This window comes from Schistocerca americana, chromosome 3 (assembly GCF_021461395.2).
Source record: "Schistocerca americana isolate TAMUIC-IGC-003095 chromosome 3, iqSchAmer2.1, whole genome shotgun sequence".
Lineage (NCBI taxonomy): Eukaryota > Metazoa > Arthropoda > Insecta > Orthoptera > Acrididae > Schistocerca > Schistocerca americana.
In genome coordinates this window covers 8997352-9024021 of record NC_060121.1, presented here as the reverse complement: position 1 = coordinate 9024021, position 26670 = coordinate 8997352, and the positions used below count along the sequence as shown (strand labels likewise).

The 26670-nt window shown below is 41.4% G+C and overlaps 1 protein-coding gene across 1 annotated transcript in view; it reads left to right on the top strand.

The window, feature by feature from the left end:
- Positions 1-26055, top strand: part of LOC124605170 — a 102223-nt gene extending 76168 nt beyond the window's left edge. Inside the window, exons 9-10 of the mRNA XM_047136681.1 lie at positions 1046-1202; positions 25280-26055. Of these exons, the coding sequence (XP_046992637.1) occupies positions 1046-1202; positions 25280-26055 (933 nt within the window). The remainder of the gene's footprint in view (positions 1-1045; positions 1203-25279) is intronic.
- Positions 26056-26670: the final 615 nt, after the last annotated feature.

Sequence of the window (26670 nt, the reverse complement as noted above, 5' to 3'; positions counted from 1 at the left end):
GTAAGGCCGGGTTAGAAGTGATGAATTCCTGAAAGATAATCAAGAGATGACTGGCTGGAATGGGAGGTTCAGGGTGGGAGGGAGGCCGGAACTGTTTTAAGCAAGGTTCTATGTGAGGTTTTTGTTGGCTGTTATTAGTGGGATGCATCATCATCATCATTTAAGACTGATTATGCCTTTCCGCATTCAGTCTGGAGCATAGTCTTGATCTATTTCAACAGTTTTTATACCCCTTCCCTTCCAACACACACACACTAGCCACCAAGGAAGAGCCTACAGCTTTGATTCAACCCCCCCCCCCCCCCGCCTCATCCAGTCATACCCTCATACCTCCATAACGCACATTGAAGAAATTTCAGCTGCAGAGATTAGGTAAGGAAAGAAGGTCCTTTACAAGTCCAGCACACTTGAATTTAGGTTTTGGGCTAAAGGTGAGGCCTTTAGAAAGTACCAAGACGTCTGCAGGGCTAAGAGTTGTGGCAGAAAGGTTGACAACAGTTTTACAGGATTGGTGCTTAGGATGTATATATCTCATGGAGGATGGAGGAATTCGTTGCGATTGTGGAAGATGGAGTATCGAACAAAGCATAGTTAGGGAGGTATGAGGGTACGACTGGGGGGGGGGGGGGGGGGGGGGGAGGGGGTTGAATCAAAGCTGTAGGCTCTTCCTTGGTGGCTAGTGTGTGTGTGTGTGTGTGTGTGTGTGTGTGTGTGTGTGTGTGTGTGTGTGTTGGAAGGGAAGGGGTATAAAAACTGTAGAAATAGATCAAGACTTCACGACAACTAGCAGGTTTAAACGGGTGGGTGTTGTAATAGATATGTAGAGGTGGAGGTGATGAGGCTTGCACAGGATAGATTAGTATTGAGAGCTGCAGCAATCCAATCTTCAGACTACCACAGCAACAACAAAAAGGTCATAAGATGGAAACAATTTTGCATCGTAGTATCTCCCTGTTTCCACTCCATGTAGTTTTTGCTTGTGGTAGTGTGGCGTGTGTACAGAGATTTATCGGGTGTTGTTATTTTTATTGTACTGTATTAACAGGATTTATCAAGAGTGGTGATAACATCAATTTGTGACAGTAAATCTTTGTCATGTGCAATCTATAATACTGTTGTTCCATTTGTAATAAACAATTTCTTTGATGCTGTTTTCCCAAATAAGCCTAAATTTTACTGTTATTCACATGGACAGAGGCAGAGTAAGACATGGGAGATAACTTCAGCTGATCTTCGAAGATCAATTTCTTGAGACAGAGACAGTGTCATTATTATTATTGTTATTCTTTACTTCCTCAGACGTTAAGTCTGGTTAAAAATGGAAAGTGACGTGGACCTTGATAAAGCGTCACTTTCTTTCAACTGTATGGTATGTGTTATATTGCATTTAGGAACTTTCGGGTAATTGAACATGTATCAATAATTACTGATTTCTGTAGTTGTATATATATGTTTGGATGTAGCTGTATTGCATTGATGTACTGGTGGATATTGTGTGGTATGACTCCTGTAGTTGATAGTATAATTGGTATAATGTCAACTTTATCCTGATGCCACATGTCTTTGACTTCCTCAGCCAGTTGGATGTATTTTTCAATTTTTTCTCCTATTTTCTTTTGTATATTTGTTGTATTGGGTATGGATATTTCGATTAGTTGTGTTAATTTCTTCTTTTTATTGGTGAGTATGATGTCAGGTTTGTTATGTGGCGTTGTTTTATCTGTTATAATGGTTCTGTTCCAGTATAATTTGTATTCATCATTCTCCAGTACATTTTGTGGTGTATACTTGTATGTAGGAACATGTTGTTTTAAAAGTTTATGTTGTAAGGCAAGCTGTTGATGTATTATTTTTACGACATTGTCATGTCTTCTGGGGTATTCTGTATTTGCTAGTATTGTACATCTGCTTGTGATGTGATCTACTGTTTCTATTTGTTGTTTACAAAGTCTGCATTTATCCGTTGTGGTATTGGGATCTTTAATAATATCTTGCTGTAATACCTGGTGTTTATTGTTTGATCCTGTATTGCAATCATGAATCCTTCTGTCTCACTGTATATATTGCCTTTTCTTAGCCATGTGTTGGATGCGTCTTGATCGATGTGTGGCTGTGTTAGATGATACGGGTGCTTGCCATGAAGTGTTTTCTTTTTCCAATTTACTTTCTTCGTATCTGTTGATGTTATGTGATCTAAAGGGTTGTAGAAGTGGTTATGAAGTTGCAGTGGTGTAGCCGATGTATTTATATGAGTGATTGCTTTGTGTATTTTGCTAGTTTCTGCTCATTCTAGAAAGAATTTTCTTAAATTGTCTACCTGTCCATAATGTAGTTTTTTTCTGTCGATAAATCCCCTTCCTGCTTTCTTTCTGCTTAATGTGAATCTTTCTGTTGCTGAATGTATGTGATGTATTCTATATTTGTGGCATTGTGATCGTGTAAGTGTATTGAGTGCTTCTAGGTCTGTGTTACTCCATTTCACTACTCCAAATGAGTAGGTCAATATTGGTATGGCATAAGTATTTATAGCTTTTGTCTTGTTTCTTGCTGTCAATTCTGTTTTCAGTATTTCTGTTAGTCTTTGTCTATATTTTTCTTTTAGTTCTTCTTATTATTGTTATTGTTATTATTATTATTATTATTATTATATTGAATTATTGTTAATTAATACCCCCTTAAGGAGAGCACCATCAATTTTCAAGGCTTTTTTTCTGTCTATTTCATTTGTCTTTCAAAAACTTCTCATATATTCATTGTGATTCCTCTTCCTCTCTTCTGTACCGTTCTTCCCCATTTTCTTCTCTTTCAATATCTGCTGAAATTTCTGTTTTCCAGTTTTTTACTCTGTATTTTTTCCTGTCTGTGATGTCTTCTGTGGAGATGTTTTGTTTCTTGAGGTCCTCCATGGTTTCCTATACCCAGTTGGTTTTCACTTTATTAGTCATAACTATATAAAAAATATTCTTGGTAAGTCTGTTTTTGTGCATAATTTGTATGTGTCTCTAGAACCTTGTCCTTCTTTACCTGGTGCTGTTTTAATCCTCTGTTTGTATTTGTACAGTTCTTTTGTCAATATGTTTATCCAGATCCCCTCTCTCTGAACTGGCCTGTAGATCTTTCCTTCTGTTTTTCCATCTCTTTGATTTTTGTTCTTCCCTTCATGGCTGTTGTTCTGAGGTGTACAAGGCCTGTGGTAACTACTGTACTACAGTGTCTTAATTTGGCATTGATGGAAAAACTTCTTTTGTTATAATTGTTCCATATAAGTCTGAATACCTTATGTAGTTTTGTGATTCTTTTTTCATTGGATGTTGAGTTCAGTCTTATTTTCTGTGTAATCTCTTCCAGGCACTGGAAACTTTCTTCATGTGATATCTTCCCATACTTTGTTACCAGTGGATGTCTGTCTCTTTACATTGTGTCAATGTACAAGTTTTTTTCATGTAAGATTTGTAGTCCCGTTTTGATTGAGATTTGATAAAGAGTTTGTAGAGCTTTTTTGTCTTCTTTTCTGTTATTTGTTATGATGGCTATATCATCAGCAAAGGCCAGACATTTTATCTACATGTGCATATATATTTCGAAAGTCATGGTGTGGTGTGTGACATGATCTGACTACACGTAGAGTGCAGTCTTTGTTTGGCACGGCACTTGGAGGGCGACAGTTCAGTCTTCACCCATCTGTCTCTTTTGTCCCATGTCCTGATTATTTTCTCCAAAACTGAGTTAAATAGAGTGGGTGATGGCCATCCTCATGCCTCACTCCTGTCTTTACTTTGAACGGTTCATAGATCTCTCCCATGAACTTCACTTTCAATATTGCATTTTTCATGTTTCTTGTCATATTAACATCAAAGATAATGATAATGTGCAAGAATAATGTAAGGCTAGCATCTTTTTAGTCACATGTTTCTGCTGATACAGCTTATATTGTACACCTGGAAACTCAATGTCAATTTTGTTCTGATGACAACACATGTCACCTGGGAATAGTAGATGTACTGGCAATGGTTTCAGTGTCATCCGCCAACAGATAGTGTAATGGCATAGCTATCAGAGTGCTATATGTGTCTACCCTTTATTAGGAAATGCTCACAGCCAGTGTGATGCAGACATGTGAAGCAAGCAGGCAACCATGCCAGGAAGGCACACTCGTGATTCTTATAGCCAACGAGTGAGTTTAAAAAGGGGTAAAATTGTGGGCTTCCGAGTGGCAGGATGGTCCTTTCGGGGGAATTGCCACACAAGTTGGATGTGCTGCGTCAGTTATGCAACATTGCTAGTATCAGTAGTCACGTGAACATTCTCACACACGTAGTCGAGGTTCTGGACATCCACACAGCACAGATGCTCACTAGGATTGTTGTACTGAAAGGGCAGCAGTTGCAGATCGTACGGCTACCACAGCACAGATAAAAGGTCTTGTGAGGCCCAGATGTGTCAACACAAACTGTTGTGAAGCAGTTATTGCCAGTTGCGTTACGGACGTGCACACATCTATCCCGTCTTCCAATCGTGCCTCAGCACTGACATGCATGGTTCGAGTGGTGCCATCAGAGGATCTCTTTGAGGATGGCATGGCACGCCATGGTCGTAAGTGATGAAAGCAGATTCCGCTCGCAGACAAGTGATGGTCGTATCAGCAAATGACATAAATCTGGTGAGCACTCTCTTGTAGAGTGCATTAGTCCAAGATACAGTGGCCCCACCCCAGGCGATAAACTACAACTCTCATTCGTCTGTGGTGTTTCTGCACTTGGTACATACAGAATGATGTTACACCCGTTATTTTTGCATTCTTGCAACTGGAAGGTAATGTACTGTTCCAACAGTACAGTGTTGACCCACACACTGCCCACAAAACTCAGTGTTCTCAGAAAGATGAACAGTGACTTCCCGGGCCACCATGTTCTACGAGTTTGTCTCCAACCGAGCACATGTGGGAACATGGGATGAGAAGTGACTCGTGCAACTTGTCAACCAACAACTCTTACATAACTATCTGAACAGATTGAGCATGTGTGACATAATTTATCTCAGGACAGTTTTTGCCATCTGTACTATCGACTGAACGCTATAGTCAGTGCCTGCATTGTCACCAGTGAGGGCTACACCACATACTAATGTGTGTGTTTTGGCATGGGTCGATACATGCTAGCTGAGAAGCATTTGCAGTATTGATCTGTAAATGTGATCATTTCATGTACTCCATATGCACTGTTGCAACATTAAATCTGGAGTGAATTTTCTTCTGGCAGTGGGCACAAACTTTTACCTCACAACTTTGATACATTTTACTTTTTCTTTTTCTTAGTCTTTATCCCCTGCTATCACAGTCTCAGCATGTTAATGTGGATTTGGCAGTATTAGTGGTAAATTGTGGCCAGATACCCTTTCCATGCCACCTCCCCCCTCCCCCCCAACCTTCCAACCCACACCAGGGTGAAAGGTATGTACCCTGTATCTGTATGTATCTAATATTATCGTGTGTGAAAGTGTGAGAATGTTTTCAAAATGTTTGAGGATCATGTAACTGATGTGGGGTGTGCATACCAGTCTGCTATTCATCTAGTTGGATGTGGACAACAGCCTAAAAATCATGTCAACACTGGCTCTAGCTGCATGCTAACGTTGGCATCTACCCAGGAGTATTACAATTTCGATAGAGTACAGTAGAGTTTTATTGATTTATACAATACTTTTATGTCATGAATTTTAGAAAATTGATTGAAGATGTCTTTCTGTTGTTGTTTAATTTATGATATAGCCGCAACAGAAAATCCAACAGAATATGTTAATTATTCTGGTCTTGTTCATTTCTGTATTTGTTCTGTGTTAAAGTAATTGTTCAGACGCATACAACATAAAAGTTAAAGTAAGGTCTATGATGGCAGGCAGTGACTGGGCTGTTGTCCTGACAGCAGGTAGGTTGCAGCCTTTGTTCACCGTGGCACTAGGAGGGAGAGGGTTATGGCCTATCACCCCAGCTTCCTTTTACCCCTGGGAAACATCCCCAGGAGTCATCTGATAGCAGGTTGGTGTCACCTGGGGCGATCCTGCAGTCACTGGAACAAGGAAAAATCCCCTCTTTTATGTTTTGTGGGGAATCGAGCCCAGGACCTCGTGATTGGAGTCTAGTGCGCTACCCACTAGACCTCCACAACCACCGTGCTTATGGGATATGAAATGTCTGCATCCATATGACTACTCTGCATTTCACAAATCAGTGCCTGACAGAGGATTTATCAAACCACTTTCATACTGTTTCTCTACCGTTCCACTCTTGAACAATGTGTGGGGAAAAGTAACACTTAAATTGCTTTGTGTGATCTCTGATTTGTTGTGTTTTATTATAACGATCATTTTTCCCTATGAAGGTGAGTGCTATGAAAATTAAAATGTTTTTGCATTTGGAGGATGAAGTTGGAGACTGGAATTTTGTGAAAAGATCTTGCCACAGCAAAAAAGTATTTCTTTTTGTGATTACCATCTCAACTCGCATATCATGTCCGTGACTCTCTCTCTCCTAATATTTTACAATAATACAGACTGAGCTGCCCTCATTTTGACTTTGATTTCCTCCATCATTCATATCCCATGGTGTACTTGTGCATTGTCATCTTGAAACACAACCAATGATCATCCAAATGTCGACTATATGACAGGTCAGTAGTTTCGAGGATCCTGTCATCAAATTGCACAGCCCTCAAATAGCCTCATTAGAAATGATATGTGTCAGACATCTGTATACCATACTGGCGCAAAACATGACTGATCCATCTGCCTGCTAAACTTAAAAGACTGGACTGCAGGTCTGAAACTCATTTTTCACTGGAGCGGACACAAATGAACAAGAATTCTCTGTGGCTCTGAACAGTAGCTGAGCACAAGCAGACACCATTCTGTTGCATTTGGTTAGCATTCACAGGTGTTCACTCATGTTCTGCCCATTATCAGTCCTTCGATGAACTGTCAAACGAAGTCTCCATCATCTCTGCATTGGTGAGAGCAGGAGAGAAAGAGCTAAATTTTGGTGTTTCATCAGTGAACTTTTGTCTTCAACTCAAGATCTTTGAGCAGCAGAATGGTCTGAAGAGAATGTAATGTTTCTGATAACAGAATAGATGCTCGTGAATTCCAAGATGTCCACGCCATAAATGCCAAATAAAAAGAAATGCAATTGACAGAGAGTTTCCGAGGTACTGGGAACATGAGAAAGATGATAATTACAATAGATACTTTCATCAGCCAGGAATGGAGTGAATAAGCACGAGCTTCGTATTTGTTTTTATTAAAAAAGAACAGCACAACAAAGTTCCTTGAAAGTAAACATGTACAAAAATGTACCCATCATGCTGATTAAAATTAGGTACATACCCCACACGAGCTTTGTATTTGTTTTTATTAAAAAAGAACAGCACAACAAAGTTCCTTGAAAGTAAACATGTACAAAAATGTATCTATCATGCTGATTAAAATTACGTACGTACCCCACAAGCCACCTTAGTAATTTCTTGCCCTGTTCCACTGACAAATAGTGCTAGGAAAAATGATAGTCTATATACCTCTGTACAAGCCCTAATTTCTCTTGTCTTTGTGGCCTTTACATGAATTGTAAATTGGTCGCTGTAGGATCGACCTAAAGTCAGCTTCAAGTACGAGGTACCTAAATAGTTTAATAGTGTTTTGTGAAAAGAATATCATCTTCCCTCCAGGGGTTGCTATTTGAGTTCATGAAGCATCTCTATAATACTTATGTGCTGGTCAAACTTACTGGTGACAAATCTCTGAATTGTTTCAATGTCTTCCTTTAATCCAATGTCGTGCAGATTCCAAACACTCAAGCAATGCTAAAGAATGGGTCACACTAGTGTTGTGTCCTTTAGAGATAAGCTACACTTTCCTAAAATTCTTGCAATAAACCAATTTGTCCATTTGCCTTCCCTACAACCAATTTTGCTTGTTTCATGTTTTACTGCTTTGGAACATTATGCCTAGGTATTTAATTGACATGACTGTCAAGCAGCATACTACTGATGCTGTATTCTAACATCATGGGATTTTTTTTTCCTTCTCATCTGCATTAACATACATTTTTTTATATTTACAGTAAGCTTCCATTCATCTCACCAATCACAAATTTTGTCCAAGTCATCTTATATCCTCCTATAGTCACTCAATGGCGACATTTGCTCATACACAATAGCGTCATCAGCAAACAGCCTCATAGTGCTGGCCACGTTGGCTGTCAGATCCTTAATGTACACTTATTAGCCAAAACATTATGACCACTGCCCACTGCGAGTTGGATGCTGCCTTGTGGCATTGGGGGCATGTGATGCAGTAACAAAAATATGTAAATAGAGCAGACGCAGATGGGGGCTCACTTTAGGGAAGATATGGGCTGCAAATGGGGAAATCAGTTGAGATAAGTGATTTTGATAAATGGCAGATTATTATTATGCTGAGCCTGTGACACACATCTCAAAAGCGGCAGTGCTGGTCAAATGTTCATGAGCTATCTATCACTAGGTGCTAAATGGTTAGACATCCATGACTCTTCACAGTACTTGGGGTTTGGAGGCATGTCTGGCTGCAATGTGGATAGATGGTGATTTGTAGCACAATGCTGGTGCACGCACAAGTGTTCCATAGCACACTGTTCATTGTAAATTCTGGAACACGGAGCTCCGCAGCAGACCACTCCTACATGTTCACATGTCTACCCAACAACATCATCAGTTGTGATTGCAGTGGGCACAGGACCATTCGGATTAAACCATCAATCAATGGAAATGTTGGCTCTTTGGGTGAATCCCATTTTTGCTACACTAGGTTGGTAGGTGTCTCCACAAAAACCATCATTGAGGTGAATGGCAGCTCCAAATGTGCAGCACACCACGGATGCTGGCTGGTGGGAGCAGCATTATGCTTGGGAGACATTCTCCTGCACTTGCATGTAGTAATCGAAGACATGCTGACAGCTGTGAATCACCTATGTCCCTTCATGCTTGATGTCTTCCCCGACAGCGATGTAATCTTTCAGCAGTGTAAATGTCTGTGTCTCAGAGCCAGAATCATGCTACAGAGGTTTGAAAAGCATTATAGTGACGTCATGTTGATGTCTTGGTGGCCAAATTTGCCTGATGTAAACCTAAAGAACCCATCTGGATCGCTATCAAGCATCATTACCACGTATGCAAATCAGTGATATGTTATTTACGTGAATTACAAGACCTGTGTGTAGACATCTAATGTTTCATACCTCCTCAAACCTAACAACAAGCTGTCTGATCCCTGATATGCAGAATCAGTGATGTATTTTGTCCCAAAGATGGACAAACAAGCTATTAAGCAGGTCATAATGTTTTGGACCACCAGTCTAAACAGGATATTACAAAAAGGTACAGCCAAACTTTCAGGAAACATTCCTCACACACAAAGAAAGAAAATATGTTATATGGTCATGTGTCCGAAAACGCTTACTTTCCATGTTAGAGCTTATTTTATTACTTTTCTTCAAATCACATTAATCATGGAATGGAAACACACAGCAACAGAATGTACCAGCATGACTTCAAACACTTTGTTACAGGAAATGTTCAAAATGTCTTCCATTAGTGAGGATACATGCATCCACCCTCCGTCGCATGGAATCCCTGATGCGCTGATGCAGCCCTGGAGAATGGCGTATTGTATCACAGCCGTCCACAATATGAGCATGAAGAGTCTCTACATTTGGTACCGGGGTTGCGTAGACAAGAGTATTCAAATGCCCCCATAAATGAAAGTCAACAGGGTTGAGGTTGGGAGTGTGTGGAGGCCATGCTATTGGTCGGCCTCTACCAATCCATCGGTCACTGAATCTGTTGTTGAGAAGCGTACGAACACTTCGACTGAAATGTGCAGGAGCTCCATCGTGCATGAACCACATGTTGTGTTGTACTTGTAAAGGCACATGTTCTAGCAGCACAGGTATGAAATCATGATAACATGCTCCATAGAGTGTAGGTGGAAGAACATGGGGCCCAATCAAGACATCACCAACAATGCCTGCCCAAACGTTCACAGAAAATATGTGTCGATGACGTGATTGCACAATTGCGTGCAGATTCTCGTCAGCCCACTCAAGTTGACTGTGAAAATTTACAATTTGATCACGTTGGAATGAAACCTCATCCATAAAGAGAACATTTGCACTGAAATGAGGATTGACACAATGTTGGAGAACCATTCGCACAAGTGTACCCGTGGAGGCCAATCAGCTGCTGATAGTGCCTGCACACGCTGTACATGGTATGGAAACAACTGGTTCTCCCGTAGCACTCTCCATACAGTGACGTGGTCAATGTTATCTTGTACAGCAGTAACTTCTCTGACACTGACATTAGGGTTATCGTCAACTGCACGAAGAATTGCCTCGTCCATTCAGGTGTCCTCGTCGTTCTAGGTCTTCCCAGTCGCTTAGTCATAGGCTGGAATGTTCCGTGCTCCATAAGATGCCGATCAATTTCTTCGAACGTCTTCCTGTCGGGACACCTTCGTTCTGGAAATTTGTCTCGATACAAACGTACCGCGCCATGGCTATTGCCCAGTGCTAATCCATACATCAAATGGGCATCTGCCAACTCTGCATTTGTAAACATTGCACTGACTGCAAAACCACGTTCCTGACAAACACTAACCTGTTGATGCTACGTATTGATGTGCTTGATGCTGTTACTGTAGAGCAATGAGTCGCATGTCAACACAAGCACCGAAGTCAACATTACCTTCCTTCAATTGGGCCAACTGGCGGTGAATCGAGGAAGTACAGTACATACTGACGAAACTAAAATGAGCTCTAACATGGAAATTAAGCATTTCCGGACACATGTCCACATAACGTATTTTCTTTATTTGTGTGTGAGGAATGTTTCCTGAAAGTTTGGCTGTACCTTTTTGTAACACCCTGTATAGAGAATGAAAGTGATCCTATCATACTTCCCCGGGGCACTCCTGAGAATAACCCCAATACCCCTGCCTCTGATGAACACTCACCATCAAGGACGACATTCTGGCTTCTACTACACAAGAAGTCATCTCGAGCCATTCACATATCTTGAAACCTAATCTGTAATTTCAGACCTTCATCAACAGTCTGCAGTGGCGCACTGTGGCAAACACTTTCTGGAAACAGCAATGTGGAATCTGCCTGTTCCCTTCATCGCTGATTTGCAGGATATCTTGTGAGAAAGGAGCAAGTCGAGTTTCACACGAACGATGATTTCTAAATCTGTGCTGATTTGTGAACAGAAGCTTTTCTGTCTCGTGGAAATCAAAGTGAAAATACATTCAAGAATTCTGCAGCAAACCACTGTTAAGGATATTGGATTGTAATGTTGTGGGTCCATTTTTTTACTCTTCTTATATACAGGAATTACCGTGCTTTTTTCCAATTGCTTAGGACTTTGTATTAAGCAGGAAATTACAATAAATGCATGCTAAGAACAGGACCTATGCCATAGTGCACTATTAGTCGAGAGACCCATTGCTGAAATTTTGACATTATGTTGGCTAGACAGTAGGTTGGAGGATTCAGTTCTGATACTGCACAGCTCTCAAATTATACTTACTAGTTGTTAGAGGCATTTGATATCCATAGGTGACACCAGACCAAAACCAGACTGACTCAACTATGTGCTGAATCTGTGGGTCTTCACACTTGAGACATGCATTGGTACCTGGCCATTTCCACACCCTTCTACAAGGATCATCAGGTATCAAAGAAATGCTTCACTTATTGTGAAAGGAATACAATACCACTGATCCAAGTTCCGCTGGAGGACACCCTGTATCACCACTAGTAATTTCCTTTCCTGTTGCACCACAAACAGAGTGAGGGCAAAATGACTTGTCTATATGCCTATTAGTTGCAGTAGATTGTTCTGCAGTCAGCGTCAACAGCCATTTCTCTAAATTTTCTCACTAGTGCTCCTTAAAAAGATTGTCGCTTGCCATCCACCGGTTTCCATGTACACCACAATTCTTTGTGCACTACATTCCTCGGGGGTTTGTACTGTAGTACATAATGGACACCTAGAGACCCCACTGAATGTGTCGAGATGGTTGTGTACCGTGTGAGTCAACACAGCTCTCCCCATTATCTGCAAAAAAAGTCACAGTGCAGTTACAGTAAGTTCCCGAGGTATTACCTGGCAGCTATAATTTGAAGGTAGCAGTCATCAGTTGTTGTTGGCTCTGAGCAATCTCTGTAGTGCTGACTTTTAACATTTTGTTACTGCAAAGGCTGTGGAATGTTCATTTGATGTCGCTGAAGCGTTTGCCAATTGTGTGGTAACTTTCCATGCTGATAAGCATTCTTACTGTAAAGTAACAATGCCTGGGCAGTCTTTAAGCATTAATGCTTTAATCCCTTTGCAACGTCAAATTTTTTGATGTTATATTGGACATGTGATCAGTTTGTTTATTTATTTATTTTTGTAATTTTATTTTTGTGGTTTAGTACAAAAACTGTAGTGGTAGTGTATTTCTCCTAGAGCCCTTTTGTGAGCTGCTATTTTCCTCTGTGAAAATGAGGCAATTTTTTTTTCCAACTACACAAGTGACGATAGTAGTGATCTGACAATAAACAAAAACTGTTTTTTGTAGCAATTTTTATGCATCTGGTACAGTGTACTATCACAAGATACCAGGTACATCTACAGATGGTAATATATATTCCCAAAAGCTTTGTAAAACCACTAAGTGGTTGGCAAGTATGCTTCCCGAGATTCACAAAAGACATAATTGTGTTTACTCGAATCTAAGCTGCACTTTTTTCCGGTTTTTGTAATCCAAAACACTGCCTGCGGCTTAGAATCAAGTGCAAAGTAAGCGGAAGTTCTGAAAAATGTTGGTAGGTGCTGCCACAACTAACTTCTGCCATCGAATATATGTAGCACTACACAGGCATGCTTTGCAGGCACAAAGATAAATACTGGCGCCAAAACCTATGCGTCAGTAAACAAACTAAAAAAAAACAGGGGTGGGGGTGGAAGACGAGCTTTTTTCTCTGCCCCAAGGTTCAACCACTGCATTTCCATACTTTATCCAACGAAGTAAATACAAATTCCGTATTCTTCATCTCCGAATGTTGCAGCCTTTCAATGTACTATGAAAATCCGACTGGAAGACTGTTTGGGATGTTTGTCAATATGGCCAAGTCTACGTTCTGAATTTTTGTCCTACCTGTGACAAGAGATGGTTGTTAATAGCAACTTTTATGAATTGTGAATCACATCCAGTATTCTCTTCACCATAAGAATAATTCGAATGTAAACATTTTGCCATGTATTCCTACATGTTTCCTGCTATCTCATTTAAATCCTGTCTTCCTAATAAACTATGAAACTAGAGTGAGACAACAGCAAACGCGGAAGAATATATATATCATGTCATGTTTATATTCGTATTATTCCTATGCTGAATAGTGATACAGTCAGAAATGAAGCACGGCAACTGACTAGATTTTTAAACCTAAGATGGCTCTAATTTCTGTGCAGAATGTAATGCACTAAAGAGGCGTCTGCAAAAATTTTCAAACGGAGAAAATTTTTCGCTTAACTTTCGTTTGGAACATCTATCATATGCAGTCTATTATATGGTTCTTGTTGATCATTATCAAAGAAACCAGCAGTGTAAGTAACAACAAATAGCAGTCTCTTGCCATTGTTTCACTGATGAGATGATTCCTCTCTCTTTTTTTTTTTTTTTGATTGTAAGCGGCAGTAGCGTGCGCAAAAGCAAGCCATCCCGCGAGCGGCGACAGGCCGTAAACACGCATAATCAGAATGCGACAAACAATGCATGGCACAGTATGATAATGTGTTTTGAGCTTAGAGTGACGGAAACACCTATAACAAAGAGAACGGCACTTATCAGATCAAAGAAAAATAAGCAATCAATTCAAACCAGACGACGCACGTGAAAAAGGCTCTCTAGTATAAATATGGATGGAGAGCCTGACGCATAGCAATGACTACGTGGTAAAGCTTAACTGCTAAGTTTACCACACGCACCAAACTACTGTAGCTGTATCGTCATTCATTCGACCTACATTGTCTCAGGTTGAAAGGGCTACTCTGAGATGAACAGGTTGCCACAGGAGAGTAATGCATGGACTTTAACTGTTAGTTGCCCTGAATGTGAGTCCAGTGAGCTCACCACTGTGCCACCTCGCTCGATATATTTTGAGAGAAGTTCCTGATTTAACCATTTCACAGGATGTGGGAAGTGTACTTCCCATTAACTGTATTTCTTTACTGTATTCCTGAGAACACATCATTCGAGCTCTATATGCACCTGGCACCTGATGTTAGTTTGCTGCACCAGCTGAACTTTCTGTCTGTTATGAAATGTAGGTTTTAATTGTCATTAAATGTCACTTGTTCCTTTCAGAAGCAGTTGCAAATATACGTGCCACCAAATAATGTTGTTTTGAAGGCCACTGGGAAGTATGCTTACTACCAAAGTAATTTTTCCGTGATACAAGGGGAATATACTTACCACAAAATTAATTTCTTTTTTGGACTGCAGAAAAGATACTTACCGCCAACTGACCATACTTACCACTAATTTAGTTGTTTTACTATGCTCTTGGGAAAATGTTGTACCTCCTCTGGATGTGGTTGACCTTTTGTGATAATATGCTAAACAACTGGTGTCTGTTTGTCATGACATCAGTGCTGTTGTCACTTGTTACAACAGAACACATTGTTTCATTCTGCAATATATGCTATTGTGACTTGTCTCAGCTCGTTTCTTTAAGCAGTGTTAAATGAAGTTTCTAGGATTGTAAAATAGATAGTCAAATAAAAACAGAAAATTCCTTTTTTTCACATGTAGTAGTAACTCATAACAGCTTACTAAAGACAGTGGGAAGTATACTTACTACTATAGTTTTTTGCTCCTAAATCACAAAAATAAAATAATCAAAAATTAAATTTAGTTGAAACTTCTAAAATGATACCAAAACAATTAACTTCACAGGGCTGCTACAAAAAATGTGCCTACAAATGGGTTATAAACAAAGTATGCAAGCTGTGGGGGCAGTGTGAAACTTTTTCAAGCACTGTATTTGAAAAATATTATTCATTTTGTTCCACTTCTAGAATGTTAGGTTTTGTGGATTTTTGCCTGTACATTAATGGGTGTGGATGCGTTCAGTGGTGGCAAGTGTGTCGTGTATGATTTTTCTCAGTAAATATGTCCTACTAATGTTGCAGTATATCTCCAATGTTCTGGATGCATCAAATGAAGTTTAAAAGACAGCTAACTGCTGCTGCTGGTATGCCTCTTCATGTAAATGTCAGAGTTACTATTATTATTCAATACAAAAAGGAAGATTACCAGCTTAGCAATTTGCTGAAAATGAGTTCATTAAAGGGAATATTACAATTAACATCCTGTTAACAACAAATTAATTAGAGATGGGAAGCAGCCACAGATTGGAGAAGGAAATTAATACATTTCATACTGTGCTCGAGCACAGGCAATAAAAAACAGTGAGCAAACATGATGCGTGTACTTGTTGCCTCAGGGTCTCCTGCGAAACTGAGGTGCTTGAGTAAGCTACATCACACTGCTTCATTGTGTGCTTGTTGTCAAGCCAGTTTATGAAGTACACATCCCTCTTCATTTCTATATAACTTTGTTCTGAATGCACTGTACAAGAATATTGAATACCTTGAAAATTATCGAGTTCAGCCATTCATTCACATGTAATATTCCAACAGCTCCATCACCGATGAGAGCCTTCAGGGGTGAAAAACGAGTAAGTGAGAAGTGCCACTGAACTACTAACAACCATTTTCATCTACTACTAATCTGCTCACATTAATCATTATTCAAGGGGATCAGTTCTACATCATTTTATTTTTATAAATATACAGAGAAGCAACTACTTGAAAAAAGCCAATGCTCTGCTACTTAAACTGCTCTGCCACTATTTTGATTTAATACTTCATGCTAAATGGGCATTTAATTCTACACAGGACACTGTCATCTAAACTTATTCTGATAAATTCATATACTTCCTTCCTGTGCAATGTCCTTTATGCTGTCAATGCCACGTTGGGACCAGTACAGTAGTTTCTGTTCCGTGGAGAACCAACCGTACCTGCACATAGGCTATTATTATGATGGAATCACCACTTCAAAAGGCATTCCAAAGCTGCTGCCAGCTTCCCTCTGTGGAGTAAACCATCTACCATTCCTGTCTGCTCCTAGAGAATATGTTGCATGGCTAAATATGGTTTTCTGTTAGAAAGTGTTTGTGCGTTGTGTATCTGAGGTGGGACAGGTAGGTAAATTCACATATCCAGGTAAATTATTGGTGGACTGGCTAATAAAACATTTTTTACTTTAAATTTGAATATTTGGGGATTTCCAGATTGCTCCTAATTTCGGCTGGGAGATGTTAAAAGGGTGTTGCACCTGAATATAAAACAGTTTTCTTAACCCTAAACTCTTTACGGGTGTCAGTCCTATTGAGGAGGGGTACTCCTGGGCTGTGCACCTGAGTTTCTCCTGGGCCACCTGCAGCATCTGTACTTGTAACATGCCAAGGTCATTATACGAGTGGTCAATTGGCCATAAAGAGGTTTGGTTGGATATGTTTATGTTTAGTGTGCAATACTGCTTTCCCGTATTGCCCTTTGGTCAGCTAGATATTTGCAGCTGGCAATGCCATTTAGTTTTGCTGTAATGCAGGGATTCACCAGTGTTTATTTTGTCTGTGGGCTTGTGCTGTCCACAGGTGATTAATTGTCCCTAGATAGAAGTGTTTTTCAGCAGTTGTGTTTTCACCCGTGGTTGTGGTCGTAGTTTCCCAGGTTAAGAATGAAGTGATTGTCAGAGTGTCTCAAGTTCCTGTACAGTAGTGTGGTGAGTTTTTTGAATATCTGTGTGTGAGTCTCAAGGCAGTATTCTCTGTGAAGGTCGACAGTGTGTGTGGACTGTGGTGCACTTCGTTGTGTATCACCTGTAGGCGGCACAGGCGGTCAGAGCCACGTAACCCCAGACTGCAGCTGCATGTATCATCATGGGTCTAATCAGTATCATGTACACGGACCTCGATATCCTCCTATTCAGTGTGCTTTACCTGTTGAGCTTAGAGTAACACTGTTTGAGCCTTGCATTTGCTCAGTTGGCCTGTCACTGAAGTATTTGACTTTCACACTGAAACGTATTGGGCGTGTGTGTAGTGTTATTTGTCTGCAGTCTTAATGTGGGGTCCTACCCACTCATCTCATATAGGGTGCCTAAAGGATGCTGCATTCTCAAAATGCTATACAACAATTCAAGCAAACAACATTAATAGTTTTTATTACAAATAAGAAGCTTGACAATGCTTGACCTGGAATTTACAATGGTGTCGCAAGCAATAGGCGACATGCAGTATAAATCCGAGTCCTTTGCTATATACAATGTTCGTGCAAGTTTCACACACAGCTTGTGGATCACTAGTAACTGTTATTGTAGCATTCTGCGCTAGGCCTGTCCGTATACTGTCCTAATCCTGTCCAAATACTGAGTGGCCGAGGCTGGCAGGAGTGGCACTTATATTCTCTTTGTCTAGGGCCTGCTCCCATTGTGGTGTGGTCCTTGCCAGTGGGCTATTCGCTGACGGTGTGTTCACTGCCTTCTTTGCTCTTGCGATCTTAATTTTCATTCCAGTGCTTGTGGGTATGCCAGAACACTTAATGATTGTGCAGTTGTTATGGTTTGTCAGTGAACAGAACTGCTTCACACTTGTCAGCATTTGCTTTAACACACTGTCGTTCCAGCTAGGCAGTTTTGTTTGCAGTTGCGAATTATGCCTGATGGTTTCCAGTCTTGCACTAGGATGGTAGTGTCATCTGCGTAGATGGTTGCCATTGTGTTTTGTTCAGTTGGAAAGTCATTGACGTAGAGATTAAACAAGAGGGGCCCTTGGATGCTGCCTTGGAGTACTCTCACTTGTATACTGTGTTGTGTTGACTGTTTGCCCTGAATGTCGGTGTTGTAGCTTCTGTGAGTGAGATATGAGTGTGTAAGGTGTACGAGCTCGTCGGAGAGACTAGCAGTGCAGAGTTTGCGAATGAGACGATTGTTCCGTAAATGACTGAAGACCAGGAACAGTGCTCCTGTAGCTTTATGGTGTTGGGGGTGTGTGTAATATGTTCTACTACACGGAGGAGTTGTTGTGTTGTGGAGTGGTGATTGCTGAATCCAAATTGCTCCAGTCTCAGCGAGTCATTGGTGTTGCAGTGCATAGTAAGATGTTTGAGAATCATCTTCTCAACAATCTTATTCAGGGAGCTCAGCAGGCTGATGGCTCCATAATTTTGTGGTAGGGAGTGGTATTTCCCTGGCTTCCTGAACATCAGGACAGGGAAGTGTTGATGTTGTAGAATGGTATTCATCATATGTGCGAGATGCTCTATAGCTTTATTCGTGAACTCCTGGGTGACATGGTTTTGAAAGTGATTGGGACCAGGAGCTTTTCTAGTTGTTTTGTGCTTAATAACCTGTGTAATTTCATGTGTAGCAGTATGTATTGTTACATTGCACTTGGGCTGGGTTACAGGCCATGTTACCTCCTGGTCCATTTCAAGTAGCAGTGCTGGATTGGAAGGAGCCAGATTCAGTGTGAATGATGTTGCTAGTGTTCTGGTCATCAGCTCATGCTTCCCCTCCATGGAGTATGCTGGTCTGTAAGGTATTTGTAAACTTGGTGTGTAGTATTTCTTCTTGGTGGAGTGGACAGCTATTTGCCACACTCCAGGTCATGTGGTGTGCAGCCCTGCGAGTCTATTGTCCCAGTTTGTGGTTTTAAAAGTTTTAATTTAGCCTGTATGATCCCCTGGAGCCTGCTAATATGCTGTTTGTACATCCAGTATCTCCCGAGATGATCTCTCATTGACATTGGCCCCTGTATTTCTGGGAGCAGGGCCATTGAGCATTCTTGTGGTATAAGTACTGTAATGGTGCCTGCTATTGCATCCTGAACTGCGGTGGTAAGGGCTTTGACAGCTTCAACAAGTTTCCTGCTTTGTGTAATTTTGGGAATTTGTGGGATACGACTTTTCAAGTATTTCCTTGAACAATGCCCAATTCACACGCTTGTAGCTCAGTATCCTGTGAGATTCATCATACTGCTGTGTTTCTTGTGAGTAAAGTATTACAGGTGTTTGATGAGGCCAAATCATGTATAATTTCAATGTTGATTGTGACTATAATGCCTATCACATCTAATGTCTATCACATTTAGTCTCTGTTCCCTGTTTTAAGTGTCACCTCAGCTGGCACTAGTGTAATGTAGTTTGGGCGCAGTGCATGTTCGCATAGTTTTTTTGCTATTGGTGTTTGATCTTTGTTAGTTCCAAGCAGAGTGTTTAGCATTAACATCACCAGTGGCTATTAGTCACTATGCTATGTTGAGTATTGTGCTGATATCGCTTGTTATGATATTACCAGATCAATTGTATATCGATATCAATGTAGTGTTCACTCAATTGACTTGACCCTAACAGCTGTGGCTTCTAGTCTTTCAGGTTCAGGGATCTTAATATTTGTGTATTCTTTGTCTCAATATATGAAGATTGCTGTTCCACCCACAGTTGTGCCTTCAGGTGGTCAGTACAGTAGATGTAATATCTTGAGAAGAGTAGTTGTTTGTGTGACTGGAGCTCAGCTTCGTTCATGAGAGCATTCCAGATTCCCTTCTCCTCCATAAATGCAGCTAGCTCTGCCCTTTTGTTGCCAATCCCATCTGCATTCCAGAATAGCATCTAGGTCAAAGTTCTGTTGTTTGTGTTTTGTGGTGTATTATCTATGGAAGTGTGTGGGCAGTGTGGTGATAGCAGTTTGTATAGCAGCCATGCACTGGCTGGGTGTAGCCGTCATGAGTTTGTGCATGTGTTACGATGAAGAGCCTCAAGAGGATCTTAAGCCATGTGAGTGGGGTATAGTGTCTCCACTATGCCTCTGATTGTGGTGAGAATGTTTGTTATGTCAGCCAAGGTGCTGGCGGTGGTGTTGGTGGCTGGTGGTCCTTATGTTGGTGTACTGGATGGGCTGGCTTGTGTGTTATTCATGGTTCGTATTTCATCTGGGGTCACCTGTGTTATTGCTGTGGTGAGGGGGGCAAGAGTGTGAGTTACAGTTACATTGTTCCTTTTAATGTGTTCCTATGTTTGTCTGGTCTGTTGTTGGTGTATTTGTTGTGGTGTGATAGTGTCCCCTCTTTTGTTTTTTGGGTACCTCTGTTTTATTTCGTGTGTTTGTGGTTGCCCTAGTTTGGGTGTGTCTTCTGTGATATCACAAGTGTCACAATCTGGCCTAGACAGAGTTGACTTGGTGTTGTCTGGGACCGGCAGTGTTGTCATCAGTACAGGGGCAGTTTCTAGCATTGCAGGTGTGGGTTGTGGTTCTGTAGTTGTGGGAGTGTGCCGTGAGTTTTTGGAGCTCTGTGCATCCTCAGTTCATCCACTTCCACTGACAATGCCAGTAAAAGAGATTCCACACCTTACTGGTTGGGGGGTGGGGAGTGTCTTGGAGCTGTTCTGGTTACCACTTGTCTGTCTTTGGCACTTTTGCACCTTAGAGCTTCTTTGTATGCTGCACACCATCTGTAGTTTGCACATGGACCCCTCCACATTTGGTACATTTGATAGTTGTACCAAGTTTAAAGTGTCGTGCTACACGGTTACCAGTGCATTTGCGGCACCGTGTGCCAGATCACATCGGGTGCCGCATGGCCAAACTGCTGGCAGTGGTGGCACTGTTGGGGGACACACGGAAGTGTGTATATTTCTACTACGACCATGTGAAGCAGGAGCATCTGCGTCAGAAAGTTGCAGGAGTAAGCTGTGTCATCGAACTCCACTAAATAGTTTGGCTGCAATCTGTGTGTCACGAATCCAAGAATTCATCTCATGCTCTCACAGTCCCAGCTGAGAGCTGTGATTATACCATGAAGAATGTCATTGAGGGTTGTGGTGTCAACTCCTTTCACGATGTACATTCGAGTTTTCCCCCCTTGGGTGTTATATTTATGATACTCAATTCCCCCAGCTTTGACGATTTTCAGGAGATTTGTGCAATCTGTTTTGTTGCATACATACAGTGATACATGGTCCCTTGTGAGTTTTGTGTTTGGTATATTGTGGGGAGTGACATTCTACAAATGTCTTTTTTAGCTTGCCGGGGCAAGTGTAATTGTGTATTATGACCAGTGGGAAGCCAGTCGGTGTAGTGTTCTGCGTAGCGGCTGGGGTAGTGTTGTGTAGTTGAGGTGCTGCAGAATTGTTTGTATGGTCCCTCATATTACCGATGCTCAGAACTGGTGTTGGTAAAAGCACGCTGCATTTGCCGTGTGAGTCAGTAGGCTCAGTTGTTCGTGTATGTTGCTGCTGATTGCATTTTGGACCCACCAGCTTCGAAGGTCCATCTTTGTTCCACGGAGCTGTCACTTCCAGCTCGAGGACTACTGCGGTGGTATTGAGGGCCTCTCTAGTATATTCACTGGTGGTGTGACTGGTGTTGGTGTTGCTGTTGCTGTTGCGTTGCTTCCACCCGTCAGTTGGACAATGAGCTCATGCTGTCTCCGAGCCATTGCTTCTTGATTTGTGGCAGCAAAGTCCAGATTTAGCTGGTTCATCACTTACTGATAGGTGGCAAAGCAAGACAGAAACGTCAAAGGGAACAGATGGCACTCCTGCCTCTTGTGCTGCAGTCTTGCTACGGGTCGTCGGGTGGGATCTGCTCGGTGGATCTGCGTCTCCCAGACATAAGGATACTTTTAAGGATAGAATGTGGATATGAGACAATTTTACTTTTTCGTCTTAAAAGACAATTTTGCTTTTTTAGTGTACATACAGAAGAGGGGAGTCCTTATGACTCACTTGTGCAAGATGCAATGCTCAGTGCAAGAGAGCACGGGTGGAAGACAGCAGCCTGTACTGGACAGTGTTGTCCAATGTGAACGTGCCCCGGACACTGAAATACCCTATTGAAGAATGGGAGAGTCACACTGGGGAAGTTCCAACCACAGTTGCAGGAACTTTGAGCCAGAACTCATGGCCACCTAGCACTGTCAAGTGTGGAGCAGCGTGTGCTTGTAGGTGACACTCCAAAGAGTGTCCTGTGGCATCTACACCAGTTTTAGCGTATGTGTAACACAAATATCCTCTCGCAGCTACTGCAGGTACAGGGGGAAGGCAGCTGCTCAGCTGCGACTCACCCGTAGTACTGCCCGAGGTTTTCCTTGGTGGGAGGACTGGAACGAGGTGCACCAAGCCTTGTGATGCCCATTGAGGAACTGTTGGAGTGAGACGTAGTGACTCTGAGGTCAAGAAAGCTGGCAGTGACCAGAACAGGGTGTGCTGACTCCCCCCCCTCCCCCTCCCACCATACTGCTTTCAGTGATGCCATTGCAGAGGATTACACTGTGGTTGGTCATCTGGTTTTGATGTGGGCCAGAACATGAAGCTTTCCTTTGCTTTTTTTTGCTAAATTGACTCATACTTCTGGACACAAACACCTATACAGAGCAAATGTATTGGCATCCAGGGTTGGGTTATTTGGGGGGGGAGTGACAGTTTGTTATTGTTTCCGCCCCCCCTCACCCAGCTTCCCTCAAAAATGCAACTCGCTAGCAACCTCGCTGTTAGCATACGACAGACATCTACAATTTTAATAACAATAATAAACACACAAAAATATATTAAATTATTCAATATAATAGTAACAATACAAATAGGTGGATCAAAGAAGGAAGAAAACATAGAACTAACAAAAGAACTTCATAAAGTGTACAAACTGACATGGACACACTGTAATAAAAGAAACATTTCAGTACAAGGCAAACACATGCGCTATAATACAGTTATAGTATCAGAAGCACTCTTCGCATCAGAAATGACCACAATCTGTGGACCAGGCACCACAAAGCAGAAAGAATACAATGCAAAATCCTCAGAAAATTTTTTGGAGCAGTGCACAGAGATGGCATATGGATGAAGAGATCAACCAGAGAATTATAAGAACACAGAGGCAGATTCAGTCACAATCAGAAAACACCGACTAACATTCTGTGGACACATACACACAATGAACAGCGACAGATTCACAAAGGGATTTAGGATGTAGTAAATGCCTTAATCAAAAAAACCAGTTGGTTTAAAGAGATAGAAGAATGCCAAAACGAGCAGGAATCAGAATGGAAATGATGAATGAAAGAGACAAATTCAGAATCAAAATTATGAACATAAAACTTGAAGTAAAGGGAAGGAAGAAAACAGAGAAAATATGTACATATCAAAGGAAACAGGAACACAGTCAAAGAATGAAAAGATTTTGGGAAAAGAAAAGGGAGGAGGAAAGAAGGAAAAAGCTGAACAACCATGTAACAACGAAGTTGAACTCTGTCAGAGTGTGTGCTCACCATCATTATTTCAATAAACATTATGACTGAACAGAGGTCTGCAAACACATGTGAATGAGGGGAATACTGTTTCTATCAGTGATTTCCAACTGTGTTCGGGAAGTCATTCTTTCTGTTGTTGTTGTATCGGATCTGTTGTTGACACCTGGTATGTTCAACCCAGTGGTGTGCAGCTTTACCCGGCTGGAATGTTGTCAATCAGACCAAAAGCATGTCCTTGTGGGCAGACCCTAGCACGAGCAACTGAAAAGTGTCCTTTATTAAATGTAGCTTGTCATCGCTGGAAGAACTTGGCATTTTTGACACACTTCTGTTTCCATGCTACCTCCTTCTCCAAAAGTTATGTGTGCATTTGGAAATTGGTGAAGTATGAAATATAAAGACATCGTGTCATTCTGCCACATCTGTCTGTAGTGTGCATTTTGGGGTGCGTGTACGATACAAGGCATTTAGGTATGATGAGGTTACTTAGCCATTAATGTTCACAATGTCTGGCATAAAGGAAACATGACAAGTATTACATTAGAAAGCAACAGCGATAGCTTTCCGACCGCATAAATTCTACTAGGCAGAGTCAGAAGCAGACACAGTGGCCTGTGCCAGATACGAGGGTTGGAAGTGGCTGAAATGTGAGTCGTGGGACAAAGAGAAAGAGAGAGAGAGAGAACACACAGACAGCACCATAGAGCATTCCCCATCTCTTTCTGCACAGAATGCACCACACTGCTGCCTTCTTAAGTGCACCCCAGTATAATATGTTGTTTGGGAAGTGGGTGGTAGTTTTCACCATTGCCACGACCTCCCCTTATATCCACTCCTGCAAGATTGTGAAATCTACAGCCACTGAGGAGATTTATGTGAGATGTTCCTATCAACTTTGTGTAATATTCATATTGCACACTTCTGCAGACAAAACAGATTTTTGACCTTAGCTTAGGAAAGAAAAGAATCATAACAGATCATTAAGGTTCAAAGAACTTGTCTTGAACACTGTAAGGGATCCGTGATCCCACAAACAAAGATGCTAGTATCTGACACCCAGGTCGATAGCGGACAGGAGTAGATTGTCGAGCGCTGCAGTAGGCAGTGAGACTAGTGCTGAGTGCGCAGTAGTATGGTAGAGTGTCAAGTGAGCAGTAGAGCAGGAAAGACGGGCAAGAATGGTGGTCGAGTGAGTTGTAAACGGTAAAATTCACTGGAGTATGACGAGTGAGCACGTCCCCCTGATCGTCGTGGGGTTGACTCTCACTAATGCCGATTCGCAAGTGATAAGAAACAGAAAGTGACAAGTGCCGAATTACGTGTTTCACGTCAACCGTGTCGGCCAGCAACAACCATGGATTGCAGTGAGGATTGTTGTGAATGTTAACCATCAGCATTGCGTGTGACAAAGTACTGAAAATCAGCAATCAATAAAAAGAGATAACCACAATTAGACGTGTAAGGCAAAGGTAGCAACTGCCTCAGAATTTGTGTGTTAGTAGGAAATATATATCAGTTGTACATCACAACCTTAGTGATTCTTAACAACGGACAAACTTTCAATCATTAGCTATTCCGTCCCAGAACAGCCGCATTCGGTTGAAATACTCCTGAAACCACAGCAGAACAACCAATAGCCTTTCATCCATTAAGCACACGGTCATATATCATAATAATTAACTGTTTGGTGGCTTCGGTAAATTACCCAAAATCCAGTAAAGGAATTAATCGGGGGTGTTTCAACACGAATGCTTAAAAATTCTTTTGTAGTTAACCTATTTTCAGAATATGAAGAGTTGTTTGTTACAGCTTGTATTTTTGTTCCAGGTGGCCCTGAACTTGATGGCTGTAGTGATGTCGTGAAGGCACAAAGTTGGAAGTTGTTAAACCTTCAGAAACAAGATTTTCAAAAGTACTTCTTCTCAGATACCAATATTTCGCCCCTGTTTGTGTCGGATACACAGACGTCTCAGTTGTTGTCACGTAATTTGAGTGTAGTGACTGAATCTAGAAAACAGTTTCTTTTGCTTCCCTGTGCCCCAAGCATTATGTGCAATGCAGGACTCCTAACAAAACAAACACACAGAGCACAGCCCTCTGTCTTCTCTTGCCGTTTCTGCAGTTTGGGAGCACAGTCCGAAAGTCGGACTCATGTTGACCGGTCTGGCAGGGCGAAAATGGTCAACGTGGGTTCGAAGCTGGTGACAGAACGGACTGCTACAGCACGAGCAAAGGTTTTTGTGGGACCCGAACTGATGAAACAAATACGAGAAAATGGCCTGAAGGTACTTAGCGTTGCTCGCCTGGCGGGAATTGTGGGGTCCAAGCAGACGTCCAGCCTTATCCCTCTGTGTCATAACATCTCTTTATCCTCTGTGGCTGTGGACATTGAACTGGACTCTGCTCTCAACTGTGTGATTATAACTGGCACGGCAAAGTGTAGAGGGCAGACGGGCATAAAGATGGAAGCTCTCGCTGCTGTATCGGTGTCTGCCTTAACAGTGTACGATATGTGCAAAGCTGTGAGTCATGACATTGTGATATCTGAAATAATGCTTCTGGCCAAAAGTGGGGGAACTAGAGGAGACTTCCACCGGACATGAGCGTCTGTGTGGGGCAGTGAAATAAGTTAAGTATACCTGGTGTGATGTAGGCAAATTTCAAAGTCTGTTCATAGTTATCATAAATTATATACACATCGAATTGGCCTGAATATAAGTTGCACCTTTAATTTCGAAAAAGAGAGAAACTTAATTAAAAATAATTTGTCAAATTGCCCATTTACAAAAGCTTTTCAAAATGTGATTTACCCTTAACCAGTTTTTTTGTAGTACACTATAGATAAATTACACACAAAAACAAAGCTTTCAGTCGCAGTTTTCATGTAAGACACTCTTAACTTCACTAACATTCATTGTTTTGTCACTGTCAGTATTTTTGTCACTCTCCTCCCAAAGTACAGTGCCGTCGCTACAATCCCGGGCATTGCATGTGCAGCATTTCTTGAACCATACATTTAAAAAGCACATCTGTTAGATGAATAACTGTGAGTTTGAAATTTGCAACGTAACTGTACCGAATTCCAAAATTTTCTCTCAATGTTGTGCTTCATTGGTGAAGAATAAATTATATTCTTTAGTTAGAGAAAAACTGTGCCTGTTCCATTGTCTAAAATAGTGAAACTGTGAGAATGGGAATACAGAGGGGTCCAGAAAAAT